General features: G+C 38.4%; 1 protein-coding gene across 2 annotated transcripts in view; it reads right to left on the bottom strand.

Moving 5' to 3' along the window:
- Window positions 1-20,424, bottom strand: part of CD44 (CD44 molecule (Indian blood group)) — a 284,952-nt gene that overhangs the window by 29,284 nt on the left and 235,244 nt on the right. Inside the window, exon 6 of one of the 2 annotated variants that reach the window (XM_044082648.1) lies at window positions 10,125-10,220. The exons of the other annotated variant lie outside the window; for it this stretch is intronic. Within the exon in view, the coding sequence (XP_043938583.1) occupies window positions 10,125-10,220 (96 nt within the window). The remainder of the gene's footprint in view (window positions 1-10,124; window positions 10,221-20,424) is intronic. 2 annotated transcript variants of the gene reach the window in all.

The raw sequence follows: 20,424 nt of genomic DNA, 5'->3' as shown, positions 1-20,424 counted from the left end.
ACAAGGGAAACATGTTGAGCCAGAGCACATTCAGTGTGGGCCTCCACATCCCCTCCTTCATTGCCATCCAACACAGTTTCAAGGAGAAGTCCTTGGCCTTTTCACAAAGTGGAACCCATTTCATACCACTGTTAGCTAGAAAATGATTCTGAAAGAGGTTGCCAAAGACTGCTGGGTTTGAATAAGTGGGGACATGATTGACAAAGGAAACTCCCTGAACTGTAACTAACAACCTGAAAATGCTCTCTCTTACCCAAAAGTCAGAGGTCAGGCAAAAATAATGTTACAAGCAAAAGGACAATCTCCTGACAAGAAGGTGTGAGGGGGGGCTAGTTGGGAAGTAGGAAATGAGATAACATACACAATACTACAAGTACTCTTGCTGTCTATCCTAAATCCTCACTGCCGCCTTTTTTCAAAGATCCTTTTTCAGAGTGTACTGCTCAGCCCTTATGTACTTCATGTAAAATACCACTGTTTGGTTTAGTAGTTCCTGCTGCATCTAGGGACAGATGGTTGAAAAAATGCTTAGTGATTGCCTTCCCTCTCTTAAGGATTTTTAAATATATCACTTTATTTATTTATTTATGGACATTTGATTACTGGGAAAGTCCGACTGGGTAGAAGCCCGTTTTCAGGGAAGGCTCAGGGAGAAAAGCTCCGAATTATTACAAAACATTTTAAGAACAATAATTTTACTATCTTCAAAAATAAAACAAAATAAATGCAGTTTAAACAATTATAACAAATTAGACAGTATAAAAACATCGGTTAAGAATCAATACAAGGAATATGGCAATCATTTATTTTAGACAGGTTGCAGAGAAGCTAAAGGTAAGTTAGTGTAATACAAACAGGAAATGCAATACCATGTAAAGGAAAAACAGGCTTATAGTATATTTAGAGAGAAAGTCAGAAAAGAGAATTCGATAGCAGTAAGGAAGTAAGTGAAGAAGGGAGAGTAAGGAGGTATAAGGAATGAAAAGGTACTTGTTCACATTTAGGGATAATGCAGGTTATCCAGGTTTTGAGCATGAACAGAGCCAGATTTTAACTAGAAAGTCTTTCAGAGTGGTTTTGAAAGATGGGAGGGTGGGTATAGACCTGATGGATATAGGTAAGGAGTTCCAGGCCTTAGCAACTTTGTAATAGTATATATAATACCTAGCAGATTTGCTAGGTTTATAGACAAACAAGTTTTTGGTCACTGGATCACAACAACCGACTGGGAACATAGTTATGTTGAATGTTTTTTTTAGTGCTGGACAGGCAGACGGATGCTGGACAATTTTATAGGCTGTAAAAAGTTGTGTGTGTGCTAGTTGATGTGGCAGTTCTAACCAATTTAGGCTTTTCAGCCACAGTGGTGCAGCGGTTAGCGGCGCCACCTCACAGCAAGAGGTTCTCCGGTTCGATTCACGGCCAGGGTGCCTTCTGTGCAGAGTCTGCATGTCCTCCCTGTGGTCGCGTGGGTTTCCTCCGGGTGCTCTGGTTTCCTCCCACATCCCAAAGACATGCAGTAGGTGGAGTAGACGCTCTAAATTGGCCCTAGGTGTGAGTGTGTGCGCCTTCTGTGGAAGGTTGAGTGCTGGGCTGGCAACTCGACACCTTAAAACTCCACTGCCAATCATGAGCAGACAAGATGATCTGCTGTGGCGACCCCTAACTGGGAAAAGCCAAAAGAAGAAGAAGAAGTGCTATACAGGAGTGGATTTTCAATGGGGCATGTGCTGTAAATTTAACATCTTTGTTAATAGCACTGATCAGGTTTCAGTTTTTGTGAAGTCTGTAGGTTAGTAAGGCTGGGAGCACCATAAGGAAGAGTCATGAGGAGATAAGTAGTGACAAATTTAATTTTAGTTGCATCAGTGAGAACGTTTTTGGCTTTGTAAAGCATCCCTAGTTTTTGATGAGTTTTTCTTATGCAATTTTGTATATGCAGGTCGAATAGAAGATTATCATCCACTATCACCCTAACAGTTTGCTATGAGAAGCGACTTCATTGGTTGTATTATCAAAAGAGAGGACTTTAAATTTAGTTTTTTCATGAAAGAGTGATTTAGAGAAAATAGTAGTAGTCTGTTTTAGGTTGAGCATGACTTGTGAGTTACAAAGCCATGTTTCGGTCGCTGCTAAAGCTTCCCGAGTAATTTTTGTGGAGGTGTACCATGTTGTCAGATGTGCAAATGAGAGTGGGATCATCTGTATGTTGTATTAGGATGGCCTGTTGTGGGGAAGTACAGAGCGTGTTGGTGAAAATGTTGAAGAGAAGGGGACCAAGTATAGAACCTTATGGTACACCAGTGGTGACTGTGAGGTAAGGAGAGTGTGTACAGGGCCATTCTACTGACTGATAGGACAGGTAGCTCTTGATCCACAGAAGGATGGGCTGATAGAGACCTAGTGAGGACATTTGAAGAAGGTTGCTGTAACTAACTGTGTTGAAAGCTTTAGACAAGCGTAGAAATAAGGAAGAGACTAGTTTATCATTATCTCTAGCTTTATTGGGAATATCCACATAGGTTAGAATGAACTCCCATGTCATGGATAGGAAAGAAGGTCAAAGAACTCATCCTTATACGACTGCATTTTAATGTCATCAGAGGGTGTCTGAATTCATAACAATATATGGCTTCAAATGACTGGGTATATGGCTGCCCCCTTCCATGGCAGCATCCACTATGTCATATCTGCAATTGATAGCCTGCTTACTTAACACATCTACAGTCCGAAGAAGCATGGAATGTCTACCTCTGAAGGTCTAATAATTTATTCTTGATCATATCCCTAATATCAGATTCCATTCTCTTGGTAAATGGATCATTTGTCTCTGTTAACAGCCATGATCTCACAGGTGGATGTAGTAGACATGTTTTTACAAAACCCTCTGTCATCCTGCTCTCCCAGTCATTGGGAAGGATGCCAAATCGTAGGTAACTGAGTTCCTTAGCTCCAGTCAAGAGAACACTTTGAGATGTGCAACATGATTTTTACACAGGTATTAATACTTTTCTAGAAGCCTACAGACATGGTCAGCCTTCAATGGCAAAGAGAACAGTAAGTCAGGCTCTGACTATGTTCTGAAATGCATTCTCAAACATCCGGATAACTAAGAGAACAGTAAGTCAGGCTCTGACTATGTTCTGAAATGCATTCTCAAACACCCGGATAACTAAGAGAACAGTAAGTCAGGCTCTAACTATGTTCTGAAATGCATTCCCAAACACCCGCATAACTAAGAGAACAGTAAGTCAGGCTCTAACTATGTTCTGAAATGCATTCTCAAACACCCGGATAACTAAGAGAACAGTAAATCAGGCTCTAACTATGTTCTGAAATGCATTCTCAAACACCCAGATAACTAAGAGAACAGTAAGTCAGGCTCTAACTATGTTCTGAAATGCATTCTCAAACACCCGCATAACTAAGAGAACAGTAAATCAGGCTCTAACTATGTTCTGAAATGCATTCCCAAACACCCGCATAACTAAGAGTACAGTAAGTCAGGCTCTAACTATGTTCTGAAATGCATTCTCAAACACCCGGATAACTAAGAGAACAGTAAATCAGGCTCTAACTATGTTCTGAAATGCATTCTCAAACACCCAGATAACTAAGAGTACAGGTATGAGCTTGGCTTTTACCATGACCATCATCAAAAGGTACTGTTTTTTTCAGGGGAGTGGGGTGGACATGCTCTTGCAGACTTGCTTCATTCTGACAGCAATCTACAGTGCCCCATGTCCAAAACTACGTCTACATGTCACTCTTCCTAACCCATGACAAACACTAATTCTTCAAATGGGACTCCTGAACTATCACTGATTCTTTACCAGGGGCCAGTGTGGAGTCTAAGGATGTTCTGGGGGGCAGTGCTGTCCTACATCTGTGGGGGAGTTTACTTTAAAGCTTACCCTTGACTCCCCTCCCTCCCTTTAATTGTGTAGTTGCATCATGGGGTCAGGCACACAATGGAAGCATGCGTTTTTTTTGCCCTATCTCTGTGGAAGTTCAGCCTTGCTCCCACCCTAATCACCTCTTAGACACTGCCCTACCTTGCACAAACTCTAGCCTTAACCAGGGATATCAAAGGGAAAGCCCACATGACCACCTGACATTCTGGGATGGGCATCCCCCATCCCTCTCTGGCATTCTGTTAGTCACCCAAGACACTAATCAAACCCTGGTCATCTTGGCTGTGGTCAGAGATTGATCACTCTATGCCACTAGAGTGGCAGAAGGTACTGTTTTGGTGAAAGTGATATTTCCTTTACCCACCTCTTCCAATGGCACAGTCAGAAATGCTGTTTCGTTAGGCTCATGGTATCCCCAAAGGACATGTCTTCAGGGAGAAGACCCATATATTTCTGCCAACATCAGTGCCACACCCAAATGGAGACTAAAACTAGGCAGAGTACATAAGACTTTTGCCTACACGCTGGGCTCTGAAACAAGCACCGAAGCAAAGAATCCCCCTTTCATTTCATGACACATGAAGTCAATGCCACTGGAGACAGAAAAAAATGAAGGTGTTGCATGCTGTCAGTTTTTTGTGAGGTTTTTTACAGCTGAAATAGGCAAGGGGCGGAGGTGGAAGATGGTGAGGTTAATCCTGTGTGCGATGAACTTTACTATTTGCCACTGTACCGGAAAGATCTTTTAAGTTACACTTTACAACCTAAAATACAATCAGTCTGCACTAGTGTTTAAGTCAAGTTACATTCCCTATATGGCCCGAGTCATTTAAGTACGTCTATTTTAATCTAAGAGACACCTGTACTTGCTCAGTATATGGAAGCCATAAGACTATGAGTTTGTATCACACCAAAATAGTGAGATAAAGTGTGCTTCAAGCTACAAAGTCCAAAAAACAGGTTCCTATCACAGTCAAACTTGTACAAGTTCGAACCTTATATGGTCGAAACCACAAGTTCGAACTTGTACAAGTTTGAGCGTTTCAATGGAAATCTCCGTAATGGGAGGTTTCCATTCTGTTGAATGAGGTGCAGTCTCGGAGTTGGTATATTTAAGTAGCGGGGGTGTGGAGGTGCCGGGGGGCTTGCCCCCTGCTTAAAACAGTTTATTTTGTTTTTCCTTTTTTTTTTTTTTGTTATTCATAGTCGAAGTTTTGTAACTTCTAATGGAATGGTTAATACATTTCGTGTTTGAAGTTATAAAACTTCGACTATGTGATATAGTCCCAAAATGACATATCACAGTGGTGAGGAATACATACTCTCCTCTGTCCTGGCTGCTAGGATTAAAAAAAAAATATCTATTAAAAGCAAATTATCTTCAGAGAAAAAGAGAGTAACCTGAGAAACAGCATTGACCTAAACACACTATAAATCCAAGACTTGTAATGAAATACATACTATAAAACCAAGTACTGTATTGAAATGCAACCTCAGTGCACAGCAGATGAAAAATAAACTACGCCATGAAGTGCTACTTTTCATGAAAAAAATGTTTTCCAGTAAGTGGACTTACTAAAAAACACTACCTGCTAGAGATTACTACTGTTTTGCACTCATTCTGCCCCAGAAACCACTGCTCCCCAAATAACACTTCACCTAGTATGATAAGGAGAAAGACAAGAGCAACTTCTAGTTTCTGTTAATAACTTCTGCTGTTCAATTGCCGTCTGGTAATAGGAAACAAGAATAAATATCAAGCATCACAAAAATGTCTCCCTCCGCATCCTTTATTAAGTTAAGTGTTCTGTACCCATACAGTTTAAGCAAATGCGTCCATGGCCAGCTTGTGAAGCTTCAATGGATTTCACAGCCTATATCCTAGGCAGATCACTAAAGATGGAGTCTGAGGTAACTAAGGATATCATTAGCTTATTTATATAAGTGATAATATTTGGCAGTGAATTTACCTTACATTAGTTATATATGTATTAATTAATCTCAATGCATACATGTATGTATGACTCTGTAAACAAATATCAATTGTTGAGCAATTCATGCAACACTGATCAAAAGACATTAAAGCTAAAAACAATACAAATGACTTCTGCTTGGGGGGGGTAGCTTGGGCAGGACCATTTTCCTCACCCTGTTGTTGCCTTCACTGTTTGTGGCCAATGTTTTGTGATTCAATTTTTTTGGTTGATATTCTGTGACTTGACCAAGAAACATTCCATCACATGTACTGCAGCTATATATATATATATATATATATATATATATATATATATATATATATATATATATATATATATATATATATATATTTTTTTTTTTCTTTCGGCTGTTCCCGGTAGGGGTCACCACAGTAGATCATCTGTTTCCATTTCTTCCTGTCCTCTGCATCTTGCTCTGTCACACCAACCATCTGCATGTCCTCTCTCACCACATCCATAAACCTTATCTTAAGGCCTTTCTCTTTTCCTCTTACCTGGCAGCTCCATCCTTAGCATCCTTTTCCCAATATACCCAGCATCCCTCCTCAGCACGTCCAAACCAATGCAATCTCGCCTCTCTGACTTATCTCCAAACCATCCAACCTGAGCCAACCCCCTAATATACTGATTCCTAATCCTGTCCATCCTTGTCACACCCAGTGCAAATCTTAACATCTTTAACTCTGCCACATCCAGCTGTGACTCCAGTTTTTTTGTCAATGCCACTGTCTCCAACCCATATAACATATCTGGTCTCACTACTCTCTTGTAGACCTTCCCTTTCACTCTTACTGGTACTCGTCTGTGACAAATCACTCCTGACACTCTTCTCCACCCATTCCACCCTGCCTGTACTCTCTTCTTCACCTCTCTTCCACACTCACCATTACTCTGAACTGTTGATCCCAAGTATTTAAATGTATGCACTTGTTAACCTCTTTGGCCTTACTGGCCAATGACTAATTTGAGACAGTAGCTAGGAAAACACAAAAGAAATCAAATGCAAAATTCATAACATTATGCAAGTACATACAATAGAAATACAAATCTAATTCTAAAATATTTTTGTACATGTGGTGTATAATTCAGTGTTTTGCCAATATTATCATATGCAGGACCATAATTAGGACATCTGGTGCTCTCCTCAACACAAAGGTTAGGAGCAAAAAGGGGAGCTTTTCAAAAGCTCTTACAAACTGAAGATTTTCTTGAACATTCATAATACAAATGTTGGTGCTGTACTTCTGCATCATCAGCATCTGCTGACTGCACCCTCTGACAGCTTGGGCCTACGGCAGCTGCCCTATTTTCTCCAGTCATATATTTTAGTGATGAAAAATCTGTAGTATAACAGCTGCATATCACACAAATCACATAACAATATAACACAAATAACATAACATACAAACAAATTAGTACATGACAACACATTCTAGACAAAAGTAATGAATTAAAATTTTAGGTGTAAAGTTTTAAAGAAAACAAAGGATGCTGACAGGAAAATCAGCTGAAGAGAAAAGAGATGATCATGAGTACAGGAGGGTAAGTAAAGTAGGTTCAGACGAAGGACAGTCAAAGGAGGATAGGAATTAGTAGCACAGTTTTGATTAATGATGAACTCTGTAAGAGAAACGCTAAGTTGTTAGAAATCTAACAACTCTAAATTGTTAACTATGCAGATAAAGGTAAATCTGTCAGTAGATTAGTACTGCCCAGAAAGGGAAACTGTTTCTAAAGCATGAATGATAAAATGTAGAAATATAGACATGTCCCTTCCAATAACACTGACATTGTCCATGTGGGGTCTAAAACAGTGGTAGGCATGTAATCCCTGCACATCTTTATTTTAAGGAGTTAAGAATGCCTGTAAGGACAGCAACTTCTTGTTTATGCATCTGGCATTGAACAGTGAAATTTTTATATAGTTTTGATTTTGATTAGATATGTGGGCAATTTGAGGAGACTGACCGTGCCTAACAAAGGTACCTTTAGAAGGAAAAGGGCCTGGCTAATATATGGAAGCCATGAGAACAGAGGTGCAAGCCACCCCTAGCAAAGCGACCAGGCTTGAGATAATTTCCTCTCAAGCTGATATGTACTGAATGTCCTTAAACTGACATCAATAACCAAGCCTAAAAAAGTCAGTTAGTTTTGTTTGCATTGTGGCATCATTCCTAGTGATGATAGGATACTGTTCAGTACTAGTTTCACACCAGTTTCATATACGCATTCTGAAAGTTCTATCATGTCCCCCTTTATGTGACCCATGGACTTATGTCTCAAATCATTCACTCCTATGTGTACAAAGATCATACCATATATGTACTTAGGCTGAAGGGACCTGAGGGTCATAGTGACCATGCAAATCATGGTATCTGAGTAGTAAGCCATCACTCTGTCTTCAAGCAGCCCTGGTGACTGGTACCTTTGCATGCCACCTATGACTAAGATGTCACCACATGTACTGCTTTGGCCTGTTAGCAGACTGACACCTTTTTGTAGTTGTGTTTTCTTTGCTGTCTGTGTCTGTTGTTTGCCTGTTACTTTGAAAGAGAGTACTCTGTACATCAAATATTCATCTGGGAGGCCTTCGTGATTTAGGCAGGAACATTTTAAGTACCTCGGTGTAAGAAGTCTAATGCATGACTATGGCACACTTTAAGATATGCTTGGAAAGTGACATGGCTGTTTCTGTACATATATATGCAATCATATATATGTGTGTGTGTGTGTGTGTGTGTGTGTGTGTGTGTGTGTGTGCGTGTGTGCGTGTGTGCGTGTGTGCGTGTGTGCGTGCGTGTATAGGTCCCTGTCAGAAAACTGATGGATCAAACATAGACTTTCTAAAGAATGAGACTGGAAACTCAAATGCGCAGTATCGACTGTTCACAATGAACTGAAACGTGGAAGGCTGCAACATTATGGCAGAAGAAACAGCATGCTGGTGCTTTAAGAAAGTGAGTAGATAGGTACTAGTGACTGAAAATCCATGGGATAGGGGAATATGCCCTTTTCTCATGGACAGTGTAGTCTTGGAGTTGGTATACATAATTAGCTAGGGGTATGGGGTACTTGCCTCCCTGCAAAAACACTGGTAGATGGACTTGTGTTTTTTTAATGTTTTGTGCAGCAGGGATATCATTTTTCCTGCTGACATTAAGCTTTGATCTTCCATGTTTGAATGTTGTGAACCCTCAATTAAGTCAGTGTTCCCGTTTCTGGACACAACCTTTAGAATGTCAATGTTACATACACACCAGGTGCCTTGTCTTCCAACTTGGTATGTGTTTGAGTGTGTGTGTGTGTGTGTGTGTGTGTGTGTGTGTGTGTGTGTGTGTGTGTGTGTGTGTGTGTGTGTGTGTGTATGGAGACTGCTACTGGACAGTAAGAAGCTAACGAAGGAAGGTGCAGCTGTCATTTAAGTAGAATTGATTGTGTGCAAATGTGAAGTGAATTAGATTAATTTGGGTACTAAAGGATAGCAACTGCAATCTGTTGAGAATATTACAGGTTTGAAGACTGCTAATGAATGAACTGCTTCTACTGTTGGTATTTTTGACCGATTTTCCAATTTTGTACCTTAGACCATATACCCCCATCCCACCACTGTGTTTATTGACAAGTTCTGGGATTGAATATAGAGTCATATATTGAATATATTGAGTATAGAGTCCCTCACCTCCTATGGTAATAAACCCATTTTAAAGATGCAAAGGTTCCAAGCACTGTCAGACACTAAGACCCATCAAGATAAGATTTTCAAACTATATAAGGGACAGACTGCAGAAATAAACATCAGGCAGAAAAGAAGCTGTTTTGATTTACCCTGCTACTATTTGGATGGCACTGTCATTCCCTAGTGTGATACGTGCTCTTAACAGCACTTAGGGAGTGCTTAATAATTGTAAGGATCAGGTCTCATACTACTGAAGCACTTAAATCATTTGTCTTTTCCCAATACTGGAGCATAATTAAGGCTTTCCATGTACTACAAATGTATTGTTTTTGTGAAAACTTTGGATGCTCATTATAGAGCAACTACAGACAAAAATTACTATAGAAGAATAAGTACAATGTACTTTTTTAATAGCATGATAATCCAGAAGTAGGAGAAACATTTGCATTGCTATCATGAACAGCTGGTATAATCCCTTGACTAACCCAAATAGTATGTAGCATAAGAATAACTGTAGTACATAATGTTCTTATTTACCTGGGAGGCTATCACTATGATCTGTATAGTGTTTAGTCGAAATGAAAGAAGATGTTGTCGGAATCATTTGTGAGGTATCTGTGGAAGTTTCTGGACCTGAAAAATTTCCAATACTTTTGTCATTTCCTGCAAAAAGGTTAAAATTCAGACACAGAAGTACATGGACTAAGTACCAAACCCATGATTTCAAATGACTAAAATATTATAGCTACTAATGATGTCACCTACCAGATTTATCACAATAATGTCTTCACACCATGCATAAAAAAAGATCGAGTAACCAAATAATTTTTATCATCTATATAGTTTTCAAATTACGAAACATACTTTCCTCCTTACCCAGAAGGCATAAGTATTAATATCAGTGTTCACTAATAATATGGAAAACAACATAATTTTATTCCCATGAGGAATGTAGTTTCCTGTTAAAATGCATAAAATTTAGATATATGGATTGTATTAACTAAAAAGTATATAAAAAAAATCAACATTTTCTGACTTGTTACTTATTATTTTTTCTTCTTGACCAGGTTAGTTCCAAAAGGCTAGCATCCTTTTTTTAGGGGAGACCTGAGGTGGTATTCATACTGACTTAGGAAAATTTGTCCACAACACCAAGGAGCTTCCCCTACTGTTAGCATTACACTAGACCCTTTTAATTTTTTTACTACATATTCTGGTTCTGTTCTGTACCATCTGTATTATTGTTATTATTTTTTTTTTATGACTGTGTAATCTGGTACAATCACTTTGTGTTCCCAAGAAATAATATTAAAGCCTAAGCAAGTTTCTTCACTTAAATGTTGTCACAATCTTTAATTCTGTACACAATTAAAATACACTTTTAACTTTTTTTTTTCTAGTAAGAAAATAAGTACCTATTTTGCAGAAGAAAATGTTGTTGAGTCAAATGAAAAGGTGGACAGACCACACCACTGGAGGCAAAATTTATCAATAGTTAAAAACCTTTAACACAATTAAGCACTTTTAACCCACAGGACTTCTTCAGAGCTGCTGTACAAATAAATTCTACTCATTTATGCATATTGTAAAAGGGTACATGTGACAAAATGTATCCAATCAAATTCCAGCAACTGAAAATCAAGTAAATTAATTGATAAAATACTGCTTAACACTTGTGAAATTGTAAAAAAAAAAAAAACAAACTGTTGATTTATAAATCACATTAAAAAAACTTCATTATAAATTATACAAATGACCACAAAACATAAAGTCATAACTTAGCAGCACATAATTTCAAAACATTTTTTAAAGAAACATTGTAATTCAAACCAGGATATTCATTAGCATTTAACCTCAACTGCCATAATAGTTCACAACATTCAAATCTGTGCTCCCAGGGACCACCTCTAGCATTTTGAATAACATTTTCTAGTACTGGGAAATAATAAAATGTGTTGAAGTTACAATCTACTTTATGTCTGAAAAGGGCACTATACTTTTATATCATATTAATGTTTTTGTGTTCTTTTTCTAAATCTATGCTCTTTTTTTCCTGTATGCAAACAAAAACATACAGAACACTAAATATACTACACCCTTGCTGTTATAATAATAATGAGAAGTGAATTTAAAGTTGTAATTAATGCATTTTAAAAGAAATCCACTTCCTTCAAAGATATTTACACTGCCCAAAGGCTCTACATTTCTTGGTGGCTGTTGATTTCTTCATGTTATGATTCATACAAAAGTGTGTGCCCTTCTCAAGTTTCTCTTAATTATTGGCAAGTCTCGAATAAATAAACTGAGGTCTAGTACCTATTTTTCTACACAGAAAGCTATCATGGCAAATTATATTCCAGTTTTTATTTATAAGCCTCTGCTATATGTCAGTTGATTATTAATTTTAAGATTTATGTCGAGAAGTTATCTTTATTATTTTTCTAGAAAATATGGCTCCTCAGATAATAACAGTTTACATTTTATTAATAACCTAACCAGGAAGAGCAATACCAACCTCCTCTGTATCCTTTATCTTTATTTGAAAGGGTGTATTCAAGAAATTAGGAAGTTTTTCCTGAAAACCTAAGTTTCGATTTCACAACTGCCCATTGAGGAGTGTAGGTTACTGAAAGAACTTAGTATGAATGGTACCATAAGGATCATGAAACATGATAAAGGAGGAGGAAGTCTAGTAATGAACATTTATTACTCTAGTAGGATGTTTCACTTGCTCAACAAAGATAATCAATATGTTAGGACTTCTAAGAATGAGATTAATATTGATAATAGTAAAACTGATTCAAGGTGATATAAATAAACTACAAATGTTTTTATATGCTGAATATCATGTAGTTCCTAGCCTATTTGGCATTCTAAAGATTCACAAGAATATTTAAGCATCCCCATTTTGACATATTGTAGCAGCTAGTGGATCCAGAACTCATCCACTAGCTCTTTAGTTGGATAAAGTAGTTAAGCCCTTTAGATCTAAATATTCCTATATACTCAAGGATTTGTGGGATTTTTAAGGCAAGTGAAGGTACAGCTTTTTCATCCTAGGTGGTGTTGAGTTACCATAGACATGTTAGACATTTACTCCCGTATCCCCCACAACAGTGGTTTGAATTGGTTCAATGATGCTCTTTGTAATTGCGATTTTTTTTCACTGAGACATCAATGTTAATGTTTCCTTTATGGAAATTATTTTGAAGAATAATTATAATTACTTTGAAGGGGGATACAACAAATTAGCAGAGTGGTGACGGGTGCTGCATGTGCCACCCTTTTTGATGAAGCAGTTACATGGTGCTTGGAACAAAAGTTTGTTTTCAATTCTATTTACTCTCAATATATAGTCATCATGTTTTGTTTTTTAGATAATACATGCATTATTTGAAAAAGTGATCGTGAACAGTTCATCAATTTTATAACCTACATTAATTCTACTACTGTTTTTTAAAGTTCACCTATCAATATTCTAGTGTTAACATCAATTATCTAAATATTTCATTAACTAAAGATCTAGACACAGGTAGATTTAAATCAATATCCAACTTTCACAAACTGTTATCTTCATTTCAGTTTAAACAAAAAAAGTCTGGTTAAAAGTCAGATGGTTCGGTTATCAAGAATAATTTTGGATTATTCTGATTTAATTAAGGAGTTGGAAATATTTTCCAACATGTTTCTAGCAAGAGGATATCCGACAGATATGCTTACTAATATTAGAGAGGAGATTTTACTGGGAAGACAATAAAAAAAAAATCAAGTCAGTCTTGGAACAGGCAGGATATGCAAATATAGTAATCATGATAGCAAAGAAGTAACACCAGGATATGAAAATAGCATGTTTATTAAGTATGGTAGGGACAATCAAATTATTTTGTTACTTATAAATAAAAAATGGAATATAATTTCCCATGACAGTTTTCTGTGTAGAAAATTAGGCACTAGACCTTGTTTTTTTTATTCTGGACATGTCAATATTAAAGATGAACTTGAGATGGGCACACACTTTTGCATGAATCATAAGAAGAAATCAAAAGACACCAAGAAATGTGGGGCCTGTGGACAATGTAAATATATCCCTGAAGGAAGTGAATTTCTTTTAAAAAGTATTCATTTATTAATTACAAGTTTAAATTCACTTCCCATTATGATTATAACAGCAAGGGTGTAGTATATTTAGCATTCTGTAATGTTTTTGTTTTTATATAGGAAAAACAGCGTAAATGTAGAAAAAGAATACAAGTTACTGTGATATAAAAGTAAAGCACAATTCTAATGCCCTTTTCAGACATAAGGATGTCCATAGGAACACATCTTGGAATACCATGAACTATTATGGCAATTGAGGTTAAATGCTAGTGAATATTCTGGTTTGAGTGACAATGTTTCATTAAATAAAGTTTTGAAATTAGATGCTTCTAAGTTATGATTTTATGTTTTGTAGTCATTTCTATAATGTATAATTAAGTTTTTTAAGACAATTTATATATTTTAACAGTGTTTTTTACAATTCTCACAACTGCAATTAGTCAGTATTTTATCAATTAATTTACTTGACTTCAGTTGTTGGAATTTGATTGGATATATTTTGTCACAAGTATCCTTTTACAATATGCATGAAATGAACAGAGTTCACTTGTACGGCAGTTCTGACGAAGTCCTATGGGACAAAAGCACTTGACCGTGTTAAAGGTTTTTAACTACTGATATATTTCACCGCCAGTGATGTGGACTGGTCTTTCAGCCTTTTCATGTGGTTCTAGTTTTTTTTTTTTAATATCTTGGCTGAATTACCTCAATTTTATTTGAAAATGTTGTTGCAGCTGTCAATGTGCATATGTGACAAAAAACATATTCCTTACACATTGCACAAAGACTCATACCACATTCACAGTACGCTGGAAACATAGGTAAATGTTAAAACATGAAATACAGCTTAACATAAAGAACTCAGAGCATGCAACATTCAGCCAAAAAGCAGCAACACTAGCCAAGCCTAGGTGTAAATATTTAAAACAATGGCTTCATCTGCATGAGTACTTAGACAAACATAGATAACAAGAGCTGGTTAATAACATCTGTGTTTCTGGAGTCTGAAGGTTCCTGCTTTGAGATGGGCAAGTGGACAGGAAAAAGGGACAGGAGGATATATTGTTGTCCACTGCAGATATAATGGTAACATTTGTTATAAATATGTGATAACAAGGAGATGAGATAACTGGGTATGTACTTAACTAGAAGAAATATTACAAAGTGTCACTTTTTTTTTTTAAGTATTCAAAGTTAATAAGTAAAAGACACACTGCATTTAGAAAACTGTAAATACGTTTTTCTTTTTTTCATGTATGTGTTTGCTGGTAATAATGTTTTTGCTATCAAATAAACATAGTAAAATGAATTACAGAACTCAAAACCTACACAGCTTTCATTTTTACAGTCATGGTTACAATAAAATGCAAAATGAGGTTTCATAGATCAGATTAAATGGAACTGCAACATTTCAAATCGAAAAGCATTATTTTAGAAGGATGTTCACTTATATTATTATTTTCAAATTAAGTAATGTACTTTTGAGCATCAAACAACATTTGAGCATAACAAAGGTAACGTAACACTAAATTTTACATACATACCTTCTACAGCCTGAAGGGTACAAGGGTCTCCTCTCACCTCCTGGGAGCTTATGCGCATTCCCTTCTCCAACTAGCAATAAAGGCTTTGGATTGCAAACCTTTGAACTTGAATAATCCAATCCTCCAAGACTTGAAGAAACAAGGAAAGTCTATCAAGCCAGGCTACCCTGGCAAAGATATTGTGATAAAATGAAGCTTGAAATCTCGGCGACTGTAGCCACTGGCAACAGATCTTTAAATGAAGTGTTATATTAGCAGCTGAATGCAAAGGATCAAAAAAATGTACCTTGTCATTAGGCCTAATGCATGAAGAAGAGCATGCCTGGACTCTGCTGCAGTGAGAGTCTCTGTCCTTCAGAATAAACAATTCCTAAACCTGGTCTTGAGAGAAAAAGGCCCTGCTGTCAACGAAGTTCAAGAAATCCAGTCTAAAAACATACACAGTGGTACTGACCTATTCTGCAAGTAGTAAGCTCACGAGTGTCAATTTAAATGCGTTCTGATAATTTGCCTTTTTTTTTTTTTTTTTTTTTTTTTTTTTTACTTTAAGTGACAGGGTTTGAGGTGCATGTTGGAGGAAGTTGAGTGCTACTTGATAAGCTGCAGATTTAGGGAGGACAGCTATCTCATGTAGCTTATTTGTGTAATTAGGGACACCACAAAGTCAAACGTTTAAAGTTCATTTTAAAAAGGAAATGTTGCGTTCTTGTATTCTTAAAGTAAACTGTTCTAAATCTGTCAACTCCCTAAAGTAATTAAACTTGGGACTATCCTGGCTCGGTTCCATGGCACAAAAAGATAAATACTTGAAGAAGACCTAGTCAACCCAAGTCAGAATAATGTCTCAGGCACTGGAGAAACCACACATGGAAAGCTGGGAATAACTGTCTTACATCAGGTCACCAATTTTCAGGGGAGAGATTTATGGTCTGGTTGGCTGTCTTCCACATGCAAGTAGATGCCATGATAAATACCGAAACACGAAAACAGGGATATGGACTTGGTGCTCCAAATCCAGTAATGACATGTGTATGTGTGGAAACATGCAACAGCAGGCACAAATGTAGGAGGCCCTCTATGTGATGCAGGTGCTTGCATCTGCCAGAGAGGTGTAGATAGGCCTAAACTGGAAAAGCACCAGCCACCTGATTTAATGACAGCTTTAGATTTAGCCTTGGCAGACCAGGAGAATCAGCAGCAATAGTGGCTGAAATGGAGAACAAGGACTGCAAATGACTGTGGCCCTCACCTGCAAGTTCCATGGGCTGACCTGGAATAGTCTACTGAGGGAGCAAGTGTGTGAAAGGCTTCTGATCCTTGGCTGATCATGCTGCAAAATAGCTTCATGTCTCCCAGGATAACAGTGCCCCCTGATTGGCTTTCACAAGTCCATGGTCGCACTGCTCCTAGCAGGGAATGAAATGGATTGGACTAAAGAGAGGGTTGACCAGCAAGAAGGCAAAAAAGCACCTAGGAAAAAAAAAAAATAATCATCCTCCAAAACCTGCCTTGCTCATACCTACTGGCTGCTAGTTCTATGATTCATAGCACTAAACATACAAGGTTTATGTATCAATAGCTGTTACTCTGTGATACAGTTTGGTGTTCACACTATTACAAGTTTTGACCTTGCTCAAGAAGCATCGGAAGGGTCTACTGACATGCAATTAAATGTACGCCTGTCAAATGGTGCATTTGGCTAACAATATACTAAGGTAAAACAGTCCATATTACAACTGTGTTTTAAAACTAAAATACAAAGTGGGCAGCAAGTGCAACCAAGGGGGTGAGTGGCTGAAGGAACATTAGGAGACTGGAGTCTACTGCATCAGATAAGTGTCAGTAGTGTGGCCATGGGACTTATGGGGAGGACCTGTATGTAGCGAACACTGGGAGATGCACTAGAATGTGAGGTGAGGGAACACATAATTACGATATTAGGAATCGACTTGGGCATGTGCAGACAAACGACAGGAAGTTAGGAGGACTACCTGTGCCAAATCAGTCAGTGGGGCAGCAAGACAGAGTGTAGGAGGGATACAGGCTGAGCAAAGGGTATCGGGCTGAAAAGTATAGTACAGAACGGTATGTAGTAAATTGAATATGAAGAAAATATGGGTAGGGGGCAGGAAAGCAGAAGCCACTATAGGAACAGTGCAGAGATATCAACCACAAGAAAGAAGCAGAGCAAAGGCATGGGGCAGCAGCAGCAGAAGGAAATGAATTTAGCTAGTTATCTCCAGCGTGTTACCAATAATGTCTTTATACACCGGTTTGCTGTGCTTGCATAACAACCGGAACCTGCAATATTCTGAAGATGTGTTCAGTTTTCCAGCGCACTACTAACAGTGGCTTTATTCCAGCTGATTTCTGTGTTTGCATAGTGGCCGGATCCTGCATTTATCTGAATAAATGTTAGTTTTCCTTAGCAATGTCTTTAATACTGTAAATGTTTGTCTCATTTGTTAATGTGCCTTCACTTGCTACCATTATTGATTTTCCCCGCTCTTTACCTTCCTCACTATTCCTTGTCTTCTTTCTCATCCCTGCCCCCTCATCCCCCTCCTCTCAGTAGTATACTCTCATCGCTCTTTCTGTCCTGAACTCCCCCCCCCCCCTCCTCTTACAGTGTCTAACTCTATTCTCTCTTTCATTACAGCCATTCTCCTCAGGTGCCCTCTCAGTTACTAAACAGCAAAGAAAGTTCTCCTGCCATCTCTTAAAGGACGCCCTGAACTGCCCATTTTGTTATACTGTGACCTACCTGCCTTTTGGAAATTCAGTCAGCAACCTACTGTGTAGGTTGATTAAATAAACTTTGGAACTGTGACTATAACAGTTGTCTTCCTGTAAACTTGACCTCTCGTGTGTGTGCTTGCAGCCTTCCACAGCCATTTACCCCCCACTCCCCTCCTGTAAAGCTCCCTGTATCCCACAGGTATATTCCAATTTTTAGCAACCAGCTATTACCCCATTTCCGCCACTAGATGTCAGCACTCCCCAGAAATAGTATTTCACTTATCCTACTTTCTTTATTTACATAGCAAGAGCTAGTGATCTAAATCTACAGTTACCTAACCAGTCAGTCACTTTCTGTGCCTGCTATCCAGGCCGTTAGTTTTCCCCTAGCTCGACACTTACCTCTGTACAACAGGACCAGCCATTGTCCAAGGCTCTATTACAGATTGTTTTTCTTGCAGGATTTTCCTCTTCTTGGCTCTACCTGCTCCGTTCGCCCTACGAGCTCACTCTGCTCCCCTACCCTGCCCCCAATTCCCACATGCTCCCACTACTCCTACATTTATTCCATCCAGTAGTCTCCTCCCTTCATCCATTACTCCAATCACTGCCCTCCTCTCTCTACCCCTCCTCTTCTCACCTCCACCCCGCAATTAAAAGCCACTCCCCTTATAGTATACACTATACTACACTCCACACCCCCTTCGTCATTCTCTCTCATATCTCACCTACATTACATCTCCCTCTCTACTCTATCTTAAAAACTTATACCAACTCATTATGCATTCTGCACTACTAAAAACCCTTTGCATCCCCTCTATCGCCTTGTTTATTCTAATTCTACTACTCCATACTACCTCCTATTCCTCCACTCCTCTTCCCCCTTCTTTCCTGTCCCACTGCACCTCTCCCAGCCCCTATCTCACCCTTACAATACCTCACTTCCATACCATATCACCCTCATCAATAGAGCCCAACCATCTCTACAACTTCAAACCAAAGATCTTACCCACCTTAACAAAATACAACTTCCCTAAATCTCTGTCATATTATCCCCAACACTCAAAACAAAAACTAAATCATCTACTACCTTCTTTCTTCATCCACCTATTTCTAGCAGGTGATATACACCCAAACCCCAGACCTAGTACTACTAACAACCCCATCCCCAAAAAACAACCAAAACCATCAGCCTCAAAAGCCTGAAATTAGTTATTCTCAATGCCCAGAGTCTATGAAATAAAGCAACTATTTTCCATGCCTGGCTTAACCAGAACCTACCTGATACTGTAGCCGTCTCTGAGACTTGGTTAAAACCATACATCTTTTACTCAGAAATTCTACCCCCTGGTTTCCAAGCCCTTAGATATGACTGCTTGAACAGAAAAGGTGGAGGGGTAGCCTTGATATTCTCGAATATACTCCCCATTATTGCATACCCAAATCCCACTCCTCAGTTTAACAACGCCGAACTTGTAATAGGTGTGCTACAAATGAATAATCATAATCTGCATCATATCCCTCTATATTGCCCCAGGTAACAACACCACTACTTTAGAAGGAATCCTCCAATGGGCCTCAACTAATATTAACCTAGAGACCTACATTCTAGGTGACGTTAACATAGACTGGAAAAAATCAACAATCAGAATCCTGTCATATCTATCAATCTATTCAGTTTTACTCAATTTACTAACTCTATCACCAGACCCAATAAAATCAATCCTCCTGGATGCACTCTGGACTAGATCCTAGCTACCCACCATAACAGCATCTTCGATTCGGGCTTCCTTCCTGACTCTATTAGCGACCACCTGCCTGCTTTCATCCACTGAGCAACCCACTCCTCCCCTCACCAGTACCAATATATACATACTCATAGCCTTACAAACTTCAACCCTACAACCTTCTCTAACACCCTCAAACAAACTAACTGGAATAATCTAAAACTCTTCCTCTAGATAATGCCATAGATTACTTCAACACTACTTTCCTAAATGTACTTAATACCCAAGCCCCTCCACGAACCATAAGAGTCAAACCCAACTATGTGCCATGGCTAACTATAGAAACCAAAAAACTTATGCAACAACGAGATAAATGCTAAAACTTTCTCAGCACAATAAACATCCTGAAACCCATCTTAAATATAAGCAACTCCGTAACCTCACTAAAAGATATATAATCAAAGACAAACAATCTCACTATATAAAACTCCAAGCCCACCACTCCAAAAACCCCAAATAATTCTGGAACTCCAACTCAGTCCTTAACCCAGGCACCAAAAACAACCCTTGCCCTGACACCACTAAGACTGACCCAGAAATTGCCACTCTATTCAACTCCTTCTTTACTAACTCTATAGCTGAACTAAGTCCTTCCCAAATACCCCACCCACACAAGTTAGTCACTCTACCCCAGCCTCTAAACCCAACTCTCCCCCTACCTTTGAACTT

Source organism: Protopterus annectens, chromosome 9.part0 (assembly GCF_019279795.1).
Source record: "Protopterus annectens isolate FY-2018-M chromosome 9.part0, PAN1.0, whole genome shotgun sequence".
Classification (NCBI taxonomy): domain Eukaryota; kingdom Metazoa; phylum Chordata; order Ceratodontiformes; family Protopteridae; genus Protopterus; species Protopterus annectens.
The sequence above is the reverse complement of the archived record's forward strand: the minus strand, read 5'-3'. Positions and strand labels throughout refer to the sequence as shown.